Source organism: Aegilops tauschii, chromosome 5 (genome assembly GCF_002575655.3).
Source record: "Aegilops tauschii subsp. strangulata cultivar AL8/78 chromosome 5, Aet v6.0, whole genome shotgun sequence".
In the NCBI taxonomy this organism is placed as follows: Eukaryota; Viridiplantae; Streptophyta; class Magnoliopsida; order Poales; family Poaceae; genus Aegilops; species Aegilops tauschii.
The window spans coordinates 393,687,831-393,701,057 of record NC_053039.3 but is presented as its reverse complement, the minus strand read 5'-3'; the positions used below and the strand labels follow the sequence as shown (position 1 = coordinate 393,701,057).

Below are 13,227 nucleotides of genomic sequence, written 5' to 3'. Positions count from 1 at the left end.
ATCTGTTCACTTTTAAAATACTTATTTCCTATGTCGATAGTATTAATCTGTTCCTTGGTTTATATCTTCTCTAACAGGTTCATTCTTTACTGTCCCATACACACTACATAATCTCAAAGAGTTTCAAAACCGTGGACCACATGAAGATCGAAACCACATGTAGATGTGTTCAGATGCAAGTTCGGCTAATTGGACAAAGTTTGTCCAGGCAGCAAGGATTTAAAAAGGTGACACGCGTGTCTTTGTTTTTGAAGGCAAAGAAGGCACGTTGTGAGTCACTATGCACAACCTTTCATAAGATCAATTAATAAATACTTTCTATTTTCATGTTGCCTTCGACATACTACATTATATGAACGAAAACACTTCACACACGACACTTTGCTGGTCGACACTTAGACGGTGGCTAATCTAACAGGCTGGTACTTTGCTGGTCGACACTTAGACGGTGGCTAATCTAACAGGCTGATGATGTTTAGCCTTGTGCTTTGAACGGTGGATATGGTGTGTCGTCTGTATCTCCAACGCTTTCATCCATCTGTTTGTTTCTACAGAGTTGGGCTTGTAACATTTTGTGCAGTTTTTTTTCTTTTTTGCAATTTGCTTATTTTGAACTGTCGAGGTACAATGCAAATGTAATGCCAAGTTCATCACTGTTTTTTGGCTTGAAACTAGGCAGACTAGCTGATATAGATACACAAGTTCATCACCCAACCTCTCCAGCCACAACACTGATATAGATACACACAAGTCAATGTTGCTCAACTTGTCCTTCACTCCTTCAGTGTAACAGTAGTAAAGTAGACCCACGAGTAGTTACATTCATCTTTTCTTTGACTGACAGAGTAACAGGCATCTCTCACGGCTACGAAAGTGGAAAGCCATGTGAAAATGAAACAACACGGGCACACATAATTACAGATAACACACCTACATTGACTTGTAGTCAAAGCACATCAAGGGTCGGATTTGCAACGATTTGCTACTCCACTGCTAATGGCTTTGTTACAAGATCCGTGCTCCTTTTTCCCCGAAAGAGCATGGAACAACTTTTTGTAGCCACTAAGATCATGGGAACATGCCTTCGAGGAACTCTTCGAAACCTTCATCCTTGTTTCCTGAACTCCTTGAAGAAGCCCCCTTCCAATCTGCAGCATTTTTTGCAAAAAGTACGTTTCATGCCGCTGGAATCTATGGCATCCCTAAATCCCCAATAAACAAACACAAGATGCATGCATGAGCACAGAATAATCGACAAAGCCCAAGGCTGTCGCAGGTTCTGGTGAGCCCAATGCAGGCATATGTTCTACTGAGCACAGAGCCATGACATTTGCGTACATGAATAAACACAAGATCTGTGTTCCAAATAGGCCTTATTTGCAAGGCCTGAGATCAGCCGTGACCTGGGCCCATGTTAACTCTACATTTAGGTGCCAAATATCTTGAAAAGTGCTGTTAGGATTTCAGGAAAAAGGATGGTGCCAATAGGCCACGGGGATGTTATGAAAACCCTGTCTGAGATTTGGCTGCCTGAGTACAGCAGCCAAGCAAGCCATTAACTAAGCATTAGACCCCTGCCCCCCAACCCAACAAAGTACATGAGCAATATAAAAGGCGTATGCAATCAGCTGTACCTTTTTTCTTTCTTCTATCTTTCTTGGCCTCATCCTCAGAGGTGTCATCACTTTCTTCATGCTCTCTGCAGTTTGAACAGAGTCAAAGAATGTAGTGTAACAAAATAATGGGGTTGGACAAGAACAAGAACTTAAGATACCTCTTTCTCTTGTCCCTGTCTTTCAACTCAATTTCCTTTTCACCATAGGGATCCTCCTCCTTCTCTTTCTCTTTCTCCTTCAGCCTCTTGTAAGCAAGCTTTTCTGCACATCTTTCATAATGTACTACAATCAGGCTAAATAATCAATTGGGCACTTGCTTGAACAAAATGAAAGCACAAAAGACGAAGCAAGATTCAGTGGTCCAAGGAAAAGTTAAAGAAATATAACTATCATGGTAAGAAAGAGCAGTGCCAAATCTGGTTCAAACAAATCCTATTATGGAACAGTGGATTCACTAACCTCTTGCAAGCTACCAGCTTCACTAGTGCTTGTTTCTGCTCCCCTGCTTCAACATAAGAAAAATTCACCTGAAAATGATAAGAGAAAAATGTAAGTGCTACAAATACAGCTGAAACAGTTCTTTATAAAATGTGTTTTGTGCTTTACACATTTTAGCATGAGCAATAGGATTTTAGGCAAGAACATACCTCATAACTACCTAGCCCATGTTTTTCATCACAATGCCTATTGCCACAGATAAATTGCCCTGCAAAAGAGCATAGACCATTGCTAAAGATTTTGTATTGATTCTGGACAAGAAATATCTGATCCTGTTTAAGCGAATAGACAATTTTCAGAAAGAAAAAAAAACAAATTCTGTATTGTCTAACACCTTAGTATAATTAGAAAGGAAAACTACAATGATGGCTTCCAAAATCTAGAGATTCAGTTATGATTTATTTGACTTTGGTGGTAATTTGGTGCAAGCACCCCAACTGCACTCAGAGATACAGCTAAATAAAAGAAAAGTCTGCCTAATAATGTAAAGAAATAAAGCTTTAAGCTCAGTAACCTTTAATTACAATTTCTTTAAATACTAGACTTCATTTGAATGGTCTGTTACTAGAAACAGAATACTGATACAATTTAAGTTCAGTCATACTTTTCAGAGAAATGATTTTAGATGGAAATTAATAGATGGGATTGCTTAAGAATACCTTTGCCAGATATCACTTCCTTTTCTGTTCTCCATCTCAATCCAATCTGCAGGAAAATATACCCTTGTAAGATGGGATTCATATCCAAAACTACAGATGATTTTTGAAGGAAAAAAAACTGGTTGGGCATCCATTCATCGTCCTGCCACTGAAAATGCACGACTGCCATGTCGTTAATAGTTGTTCACTTCTGTGTTACAAGGATAATCAGTGTTTGTGCGTGCCTGCCAGAACATAATATGAAAAATGGGCAGGTTGGCAAACATGGTTCTTGCAATATGCACATTGATGCAAATTCACAACCAAAAAAACAATTTTCTAGTTATTCCTGCATGTGCATTAATTTTATGAAATATGAATTCATCAATGTCACAAGAGTATCACAATTGGAAGGAAACTATTGTTGCCTTTAGATGTCCCTCCAAAAGTCATGCCATGCATTCTTCCTTTTGTATATGATTCAAGACTAAAGGAGAAACTACATGTTTACATCAAGAAACAGTATTCATTGACATAGGGTTAAAGCACTATACCTTGCATTTTTTATACTGGGTCATGTCAGCAATGCAATACCTGCCTCAAGTTAAGGACCCTAAGCACAAAGTCTTACAAAATTACAAATAACAGCACACATCAAATACAGCTCCCATTTATACAAGCAATGATCAATACTGGCTGCGAGAAAGCACAAGTTCCTGAGGCATTGAGGTGAAACCATGAAGCACTTAAGTTGTCATGCAGAAGAGCATACCAATACAGAGGACGGCAAGAGATATATGCCCTTTACAGGTTTAAGATACATTCACATGCCTTATGCCTATTTACATTACCAAACTATTAAATAACTATATGTAATGACATTAGCATCAGCATACATGAACTTGTTATTTCACAAAATTATCTGAAAAATATGCCATGTACTGACATGTCCTCATAGAAATAACAATGCAATATAAAATATACTAAAAATGGATACTCTTTAAAAAGCTTGTCATAGTAACGTTTGACCAGCCTCTTCTCCCAAGTTGAATCCATGTCGTCTTCCTCGGAAAGAATGAACCTTTCAAATGATAGAAGAAGAAAAGTGAGGCATTTAAGAAATTATGAGTTTCCTAAAACCACAGGCATATGTTAATAGGACGTGGTTCAGACCTGTATCCTTCTCTCAATGTATCTTTATCAGTTTTGATGGGCAGACTGTTATCCACATTTTTCTCATGGCCATAAAACTGAACTGTTGAAAGGTAAAGACATGTATCAATGGCAAAGAGGAAATGAATGATGGATATCATGTACGCTAAGGTTAAAAGAACTGTAAGGTTGAGTGTCTGATCTCCAATTCTTTCTACAACGAAGGGTTCTATTCTTCATTCCACTATTTTGTGAGATTGGGATGCATTAAAAAAAAGTTTGGCAATGAAGCGATGATCTATCTATGTGTTGACAGTTGGCAAAAAAAATGCACCATTGGACAGGACTGGTTATCAATATATTGGAGACCAGGACATAAATCCTATATTAAAAATGCATATTAGAATGTTATCTATATTAAGCTAGGTAACAAGTTATAGTAGAAATACACAATCCATGTATGGATGAAGGTAGCCCCCAATTATTCCTTAAGTAGAGGGGACTGCTCATCATTCAGTTTCTTTAGGAAACCAAGGCTGAGCAAATAAATAGCTCATTATATGCCATTGCCCCAGTTTCCATTTCACTATAAAAGGGCAACTCAATCATCTATCCACACGTTTACATCGGGGCAAGGTAACAATATATCACAATTAAAGGTACTACTAAAGCAGGCTCACCAGCATACTGAATGATTGTAATCAACTACAATGGCAGAAGCCTACAGAGGTAACCAGATTCTAGTGTGATGGTTGCTCAATTCCACACAGAATCCAGCATTTGAGATAACTAGCAATAACAGGAGCACGGGAAGGCTGCGGGATCAATTTTGGAGAATCGATGGCTATGTTTGTATGTGGAGTTACAGCAGAAGTGCAACTGTTTTTTGCATACTTGAAAGTTACAACTTACACGTGTCCCCTGTTTTTGAACACTATTAGTGCTACCAATTATAATTTGGCTTGCCTAACTCATGATTCATTACCATGCCATTTTATTCCCAAACCATTTTGCTCAACCACAAATAAATACCTTAACCAACACAATTCCAGAATCAATCAGCAAAAAGGGGGAGTCGTTATGTGGCCTGTCTATGGATTGACATTGGGCAAAAAACATAAATCCCATATTAAAATCCATATTAGAATGTTGTCTGTATTAAGCTAGGTGACAAGTTACACATAGAAATACAAAATCCATGTATGGATGAAGGTAGCCCCCAATTATTCCTTAAGTAGAGGGGACTGTTCAACATTCAGTTCCTTTTGGAAACCAAGACTAAGCAAATAAATGACTCGTTATATGCCACAGCCCCAGTTTCCTTTTCACCATTGAGACAAGGTACAAATATATTAGACTTAAAGCTACTCTAAAGCAGGCTCACCAGCACAATGAATGGTTGTGATCAATTACAAAGCCAGAAGCATATATAGTAGTTTGTGGTGTGTTGGATGCTGAATTCCATACAGAGGTCAGCACTTGAGCTAATTAGTAATGGCAGAAGCACAAGAAGTTTGCAGGGTCAATTTTCGAGCATCATGCTGCGTATGTTTGTATGCGTGGTTACATCAGAAACGCAAGTTTTTAGTGAACTTACAAGTTACAAATTTTGCCTGTTCTTTGAACCCCCACCACCAAGTACAATTTGGTTTACCTAACTCGTGATTTTGTTACCATGCTATTTTATTCAAAAACCCATTTTTGTCAACCATAACCAACACAAATCCAGAGTCAACCAGAAAAAATTGGGGCAAAGATAATTAACAGCATGCTTTTGCAGGAAACAGCAGCAGCAGCAGATCATACCATAATCCTTCATGAACTTCTTATGGCGATGGTACGCGTTGAGCCCCCGGATATGCGACTGGTACTGCCTGCATCCATCAATCCCACATCCAGAGTCGTGAAGCAACAATTCAGCCTATGAACCACAAGCAAACCAACGAAAAGATAGACCCAAAGGCCAAAAACCATTGCCTTCGATTAGCACACTAGGCTACTCTAACTTGTAGTACTTCCTCCGTAAAGAAATATAAGAGTGTTTAGATAACTACTTTAGTAATCTAAACGCTCTTATATTTCTTTACAGAGGGAGTACAAGGCAATTATGGGCCAAGAAGTAAATTACAGTACGCGGACACGATTATTTTGCATATCACCAAGATTAAAAAAAAAGAGTAGTAAACCGTGCAGAACATTGTAAAACACAGCATTACTTCTGCAGGGAGATTAGTTTGTGTATCCTAGAGAATTAAAAGTACTACACCATGTGAGCATTTCTCGTTAACAGTCTTAACAGTACGGAATTTAGAATAAAAAAAAGCTAGGGTTTTTATAGCCGATTCGAGCAGGAAAAAAATGAAGTAATAGAAGGCAACAAATCGACGAGTACTAAATCGAAGAAGGTAAAGAGAGGGACGCGACGAGATGGGGCGGTTGCCGCGCCAGAGATCCTTACATCTTCCTCTCCTCCCTATCGAAGATGGCGGACTTGAGCCGCCCCAGCGATGCCATCGCGCTCTCTCGCCCTCTCCGTCTCGGCCTCGCCTCGTCTGAGCACCTCAGCAGCCGTGGCCGGGGCACGAGCACCAGCCTAACGAAAGGATGCCGCGCCGGAGGGCGGGAGGGGGGGATGGTAAGCGAGCGCCTGGTGCGTCGGCGGCTGCGGCGGTGTCCGAGTCGGGGCGGGGCGCTGGAGGCTGGAGCCTTGAGGTGGCAGAAGGGAACCACGATGTGGGCCGCGGGCGGCTCTTGGACCGACTTGCCGGGTCCACTAGAGCCCATCTCACGGGCCGGCCTTTTTAGCAGCGGAGCAAAGGGCCCCCTATAAGGGCCAGCTATCCCTAAAAAGAAACAAAGGGCCAGCCCACCTCACGGGGTTGATGAACGATGATGATGATTCATGGATGAGTGGTTGGACTCGGAGGGAGTGGTTGGACTCGGAGGGAAGTGGAAGTCGGCGTGTTGAGTTTGACACAGAACCACCATATTAGCGTCATAGCTCTTGAAAAATCACTATTTTACAAAACGTGACACTTTACACTGCAGCGAAGAATTGACAGTGGCAAAAACACTGATTCGTTTTCTGAGACCGTTTTGACGTGGCATATCGTGTTTGGGCCGACGGCGGAGAACGGCGCGCCACTAACGGCCGTTAACCGTCGTAGGGACCGAGCCGGCCGGCCCGTTCCCTAAAGGAAAACAGTGTCGTTTCCATCCTCTCCACTCGCCCACTCTGCCTCTCTCGCTCCGCTCTACCTAGCTCCCCTGTGCGCCGCATCCGCCGCCACCGCCGCAATGGCCTCTTGGAGAGATATGGAAGACAACAGCGAGGAGGAGCAGACCTACACCGACATGGACGTGGATGTGTGGGTATGTATACACTATTTCGGTTAGGGCTAGGGTTTGGCAAATATACTTGCAGAGTTTTAGTCCTCCCCTCCCTTCTCTGCCTCTCATCTGTGGATTGCCTAAGTCATCTTTTCAATGTAGGAGAATCTTGGTACTACTATTGAATCTTCCTTCTGTGGCATAGTGTCTGATCTAGAGATTAAATGCAAGCTTCACTAGTTTAGGGGCAAGAAATGTGTTGCATCCGATGGCATAAACACAGGTAGAAGATTCTATGGTTGTGTTAAGCAGGTAATAAATGATGAGCTTACTGTTTTCTGGATCAGTAGTGTTAACTGAATGTTGTACTGTTAAACTGAATTTGCTTGTGTTAATTGAATGTGCTACTGTGAACTGAATGTGCTGGTGTTAACTGAATGTGGTGGTGTTTACTGAATATGCTGGTGTTAACTGAATGTGGTTTTGTTTACTGAAATTTCTTTTGTTAACTGAAAGTCCTATTGTCTACTGAATATGCTGGTGTGAACTAAATGTGGTTTTGTTTACTGAAAATGGTGGTGTTTAATTACTGAATGTGCTTTCTTTGCTGAAATTATATTGTTTACTAAATATGTTATTGTCTACTGAATGTGCTTTTGTTTACTGAATGTGCTATTGTTTACTGAAAATGGTGGTGTTAACTGAATGTGCTAGTATTTACTGAATGTGCTTTTGTTTATTGAATGTGCTATTGGTTACTGATTATGCAGTGATTTGTTATTGTTAACTGAATGTGCTATTGTTGACACTAGATTATGCAGTGATTTAGTGGGTAGAACATTCATTCGCAGTAGCACATTCAGTGATTTGCTATTGGTAACTGAAATGTTACTGTCAATTGTACATAGTTTGAACTGAATTTGGTAGTTTTAACTCAATTACAATTACTGTTGTGAACTGAATTTGCAGGGAGGTATTGACTGTGAAGTGATTCAGTGGGTTGATGGTCCTTGGCTTGTCATACTTCAGAGGTGCCCGACAAAACTGTGGGAGATGTTTCATGACCAGAACTGTGGCAGGGTGATGGATAGACAGGCTTATGGCAAAACAATAGACAAACTGGAGAAGCAAAATAAATTCCTGGCCAATCAATTCAGTGACATGGTTGAGGAAGTTGGCCAGCTTTTTGATTGGCAGGATGGAAAGGTGCAGCATATGGAACATGAGAATGCAACAAAGCATGCTGAAGATGTCAAGACAAAGCTTGCAGAGTTAGAGGAGCAGTGCAAGATGGAGCTGAAGATGGAGAAGTTGAGGTTGGCCAAGGAGCAGAGGTGCATCCTGAGTTCTCAGGTAGATATCATCAGGAACACTAGGAAGGCCATGAAGGAGGTCAAGGAGGACAGGGATCTTCTTCGAGAGGAGAAGAAGAACCTTGAGAGTGTGATTGCTGAATTTCTTAAAGGTGGGCATGGTAGCAAGGAGAAGCTTCAGAAGATCAAGTCCATCCTGGAGGAGTGAGGTGGCTGCATGGAGACTAAGTAAATATTAGGCCAATATATATAATAGGCCATGGAACACTAAGAAGTTGAAGAAGTTGGTGGTATATTTTGTAGATCTGCTAATCTTAGTTTGTAATGCCTAATGCAAACAATGTGGTCAACTGTTAGGCTAACTAGCAAGCAATCATATGGGTCCTTATTGTGATCCTTTATGGTGACCAGTTCTATGATTTGTACTTTTTATGCAAGACAGCAAGAGTATGCAACCTATTATACTCCAGGTGCATGTCATGGGTCTAGGTTGTGTTCTTTGTTTCAATTTGTATATCACAAAGTGTTGTGCAGTGCTTTGCTACTTCTATGTGCATGTTGAGTATGCAACCTGTTGGTGTTGTTTATCATCCTTCTTGGCAACTGAGTCTTGAGGTCATCCATCCATCTTGTCATCATCATTATAGATAAGTGGAGTTCTTTCCATAAATAGTACACACAAACAATCATCTAGATATGTAGCATGCATAGTGCATAAAACAATAGATAGAACCCAGATTAAACCTGATACATATTTCATACCATTGCAACACCAGCAATTTAGATAGGGATCAAAGTGCTTAAAACAATTCTTACACATAAGTAGGTATCATAGTGCTTAAAACAACATGAATAGAAGTAGATAGATAGCATAGTGCATACAAAAACACTATATTAGACTAAGTCTTAGCCACTAAGCTCAATGACAGAGTCTTCATCGCAAATCCCCTTGATCTTCTTTAGCTTGTGAAAGCACAAGTGCTCCCTGGGTGATTTTGGTAATTAATGTCAACATATCTCTTGTTAGACTAATACTTTTATCTAGTATAATTCAGATGAGTTCAACAGTGGAGTGGCATGGACTAGAGGATGTGGAACCCCTTCAAAATGCTAAGGACACAAATTGGCTCAAGCTCAAGACTCTACGTTTTCTATTTTAGTGATCCAAGATCACATTGAGTCCATAGGAAAAGCCAATACTATTAAAAGGGGATGAGGTGTTGCTTAATGGCTTGCTTGCTCAAAGTGCTTAGTGATATGCTCCAAATCCCTCAACCACTTTCTCATTTCCACATATGTCCTAAACCTAAAGTCAAACTCGGCCCCACCGTTTTGATCTATCCGGTGCCACCGAGTTCACTTGACATAGCCACTCCCAGAAATCCTAATCAGTTCGGTCTCACCAATGGGATCTCGGTCTAACCGAGATGGGCTTGCAAACTCTCTGTTGCCTATTGCAATTATTTCGGTCCCACCGAGATGTGCAATCAGTCCCACCGAGTTTGCCTGACCAACTCTCTGTTTTGCTTATTACCAAAATCGGTCCCACCGAGTTTGTGTAATCGGTCAAACCGAGTTGAGGTTTCACTACTGCAGGATGCTGCTAATGCGACACTACGATCAGAGACCCTTCGAGAAACTGTGTGCAATGCCATAATCGCAAACGGTGATGTATGAAAACCGTCAGAAATGTATAAAACGTTTGCGATGACGGATGCATCAAACACGGTTCAGGTTTTAGTTGCGTGTGCGACGAAGGGCATATGGTTCAGTTCAATTAACTATTTGCGATGAGGAGGAACAAAAGAAACAGGCAGCCAGATGAAGGCGTGTGCGATTCACAGCATACGGTTCACTCAGATGAACTGTTTGTGATTAGGCAACACAAAAGAAACGGTCAGCCAGATCAAGGTGTGTGCGACATACGGCATGCGGTTCACTCGGATGAATTGTTTGTGTTGAGACATGAGAACAGAAACGGTTCAACTTAACAAGATGTGTGTGATACACGGCAAACAGGTCTGTAATCAGAAATGTGTGTGAAGACCGATAATAACACAGACGGTTGCTGCTAATAACACGTGTGTGTTGTGCGATGGGATTGCATACAGAACAACAACATATATATATATATATATACACACACACTTATAAGGACATGCTTGCATAACCAAATCAAACATCCACTTACATAGGTGGCTACTACAACCATGGCATTTGCACACACTAAAGTAAACTATTACATGCATAATTACATAGGTGGCTACTACACACATGACATTTCCACACACCAATAAAGTAAACTATATATTACATGCATGATTAACTAGCATAAACGATCATCTGATCATCATCTACTTCTTGTGACGCTTGCTCTGCTTGTCGCTCGATCCAGGATCGTCGATTTGGGTAACGAGGCACTTCCTCATGTCAACGATCCGCCTGTGCATCTCGTAGCATGTGTACACGCTATTGGCCGCAAACCTGAGGTGAGGTTCATCCAGTTGCCGCATCCAGGCCCCGTGCCATGATACGGGACTTGTTCTCTTGGCATCCTGCTTCATCTTTTCGTAGTAGGGGTCGATGATGGCCGAGGCGAGTTCGACCAGGGAGTCCTGCTTCGTGCTGCCCCAGACCCTGTAGTGGTCACGGATTTCGACAAGGTTCTTGCAGGCCAAGCCCATAACACTGAGCGCTTTTACATCGTCTTTGGTTTCCACCGTGGCGAACTTGTAGTCGGTGTTGTTGACAAACCTGTTGAAACGGCCGCAAGGCTCTGTGGCCATGCAGTAGTGGTAGATGAGGACATGATGGCGCACGCACAACTGGGCGACGACAACCTTCTGATCTATGCCGGGACGACCAGCGGTGTACTGGAGGTCGATGCCAACCACCTTGTACTTGTCTCGAGCAAGCAACTGCTCAACATTGTTGATGTATTCGTCCACCACGGCCGGGTCGATGGTGTACACCACCGAGAGATCCGTCTCCCTCACGTGGGTCTCCACTCTATGCTCGCCGAACTCCATTGGAGCGCCGCCGGACATCCCCTCTCTATGTGTCGTCGTGGGTGTGCTTGTTGTGTTGTGGGGCGCGATTGAAAGGTTGAAGAGACTAAGGTTATAATGGCCGCGGGAATTAAAGGGGAAGCCGGACGGCCAGGAATATCGGCAGGCCCTGATGCCAGTTCTAATTTGCAGCGCGTAACTCCATCGTGCCACACGTAACTGCATCGCGTGGCAACGCGCGTGGCGCAACCACATGCATATGGGGGCCCCGACGTGATTGTGCGCACGCCCAACCGCTAGCAGAGCGCGCACGGAGGGACGCGAACAAAGCGCTCCGCCGTCGCCTCAAGGAAAAGTTGTCCACAAGCCGAGCGCGCCGACGGACGCGAGCAGAGCGCGCCAACGGACGCGACAGAGCGTGCCGCGGCACCTAACGGCGAGCAGAGCTTGCCGAGGGACGCGAGCAGAGGACGGCACAGTGATACGTGGCAAATAAGACGAACTGTGCGAGCGATGTCGAAGACATCAAGCACGAATCAGATTAGAGTTGCGTGTGCGATACGTGGCAGACAGTTGATCTATCAGAGCTGTTTGTGATGGAATAAGCCGTGTGTGTTGCGGGCAAATGCTTGCTGGTGTATAACGTTAAATTTAACCAAAAAAGTGTTAATGCATGTTACAAAAATTGTATAGCCGGAAACTATGTTCAAATACGACTCCAACAATATAATCTATGGCGACATGCATTCGTATTTTATTAGTTAAATCCTACTTATAAACTAGGACGGGGATATAGTAGGTAATTAAATCGCAAACATTTTTTTATTAACTGTATGTGTACGTGCCCTCTCGTTCTCCTCTCGCACATCTTGTCACCCCGCTGCCGCAGACGGCTTACAGCGCAAGCTTGCACAGCGCGCGGGGGCGTTCTTTTGGCCAAACGGTGGCGCCAATGAATCGTCGGTGAGCCCGTTCCCACGCAACCTCGCAGGTTCCCGCAAAAAGCTTCCCGCCCGACTCGGTGAAATCCCCCAAAATCCCACTGCTTGCCGGCCTGCTATAAAAACCCTCACGACCGGCGAGTCCTACATCGCATTTTCCCCTCCCTCCCTGTAGCTTATCTCATCTGCTTCTTCCACAATCGCCAATGGCACCGGTCCATCGTCGTCGCTCAGCCACTCCGCCGTCATTAGAGGACAGCTCCAGCTGGGAGGCTACACCGCGGCGGCGGCGCAGTCCCCGGCGTAGTGTAGTGCGCGTGGCGTCCCTGTTGGGTGTGCGCGGAACACCCACCACACGCTCCACCGTCGCTGCCCGTCGGCAGTTGTTGCCGGCCGCCGTTGCCACCACACCACCGTCGAAAGCCAGGGCCATCTCCCACTCCACCACCGCGGCCCGAAGGCGGGAGGTGGACGTCGTGGCCGCCACCCCACTGTCGGCCACCGTGGCTATCACCCGCTCCGCCACCGCGGCCCGAAGGCGGGAGGTGGTGGTCGTGGCCGCCACCCCATCGTCGACCACCGTGGCCGCCAGCCCACCGTCGACCGCCGGGATCATCATCCGCTCCGCCACCGCCGCCCGAAGGAGGGAGGCGGAGGTGGAGGCCCGCACGTGCGTCAGCGACCTTGCGCGCTACATCGAGTTCCTGCGGGAGGAGGAGGAGTGCCTCGTC

The 13,227-nt window shown here is 43.8% G+C and overlaps 1 protein-coding gene across 1 annotated transcript; it reads right to left on the bottom strand.

The window, feature by feature from the left end:
* Positions 1–737: 737 nt before the first annotated feature.
* On the bottom strand, positions 738–6,647 carry LOC109783158 (uncharacterized). The gene is made up of 11 exons (XM_020341761.4): positions 6,363–6,647; positions 5,711–5,778; positions 3,926–4,007; positions 3,750–3,833; positions 3,307–3,346; positions 2,774–2,819; positions 2,264–2,322; positions 2,076–2,143; positions 1,775–1,885; positions 1,635–1,699; positions 738–1,148 (listed from the first exon to the last, which is right to left on the bottom strand). Exons 1-11 carry the CDS (start codon positions 6,416–6,418, stop codon positions 1,069–1,071), a joined length of 759 nt encoding a protein of 252 aa, XP_020197350.1. The 5' UTR covers positions 6,419–6,647; the 3' UTR covers positions 738–1,068.
* Positions 6,648–13,227: the final 6,580 nt, after the last annotated feature.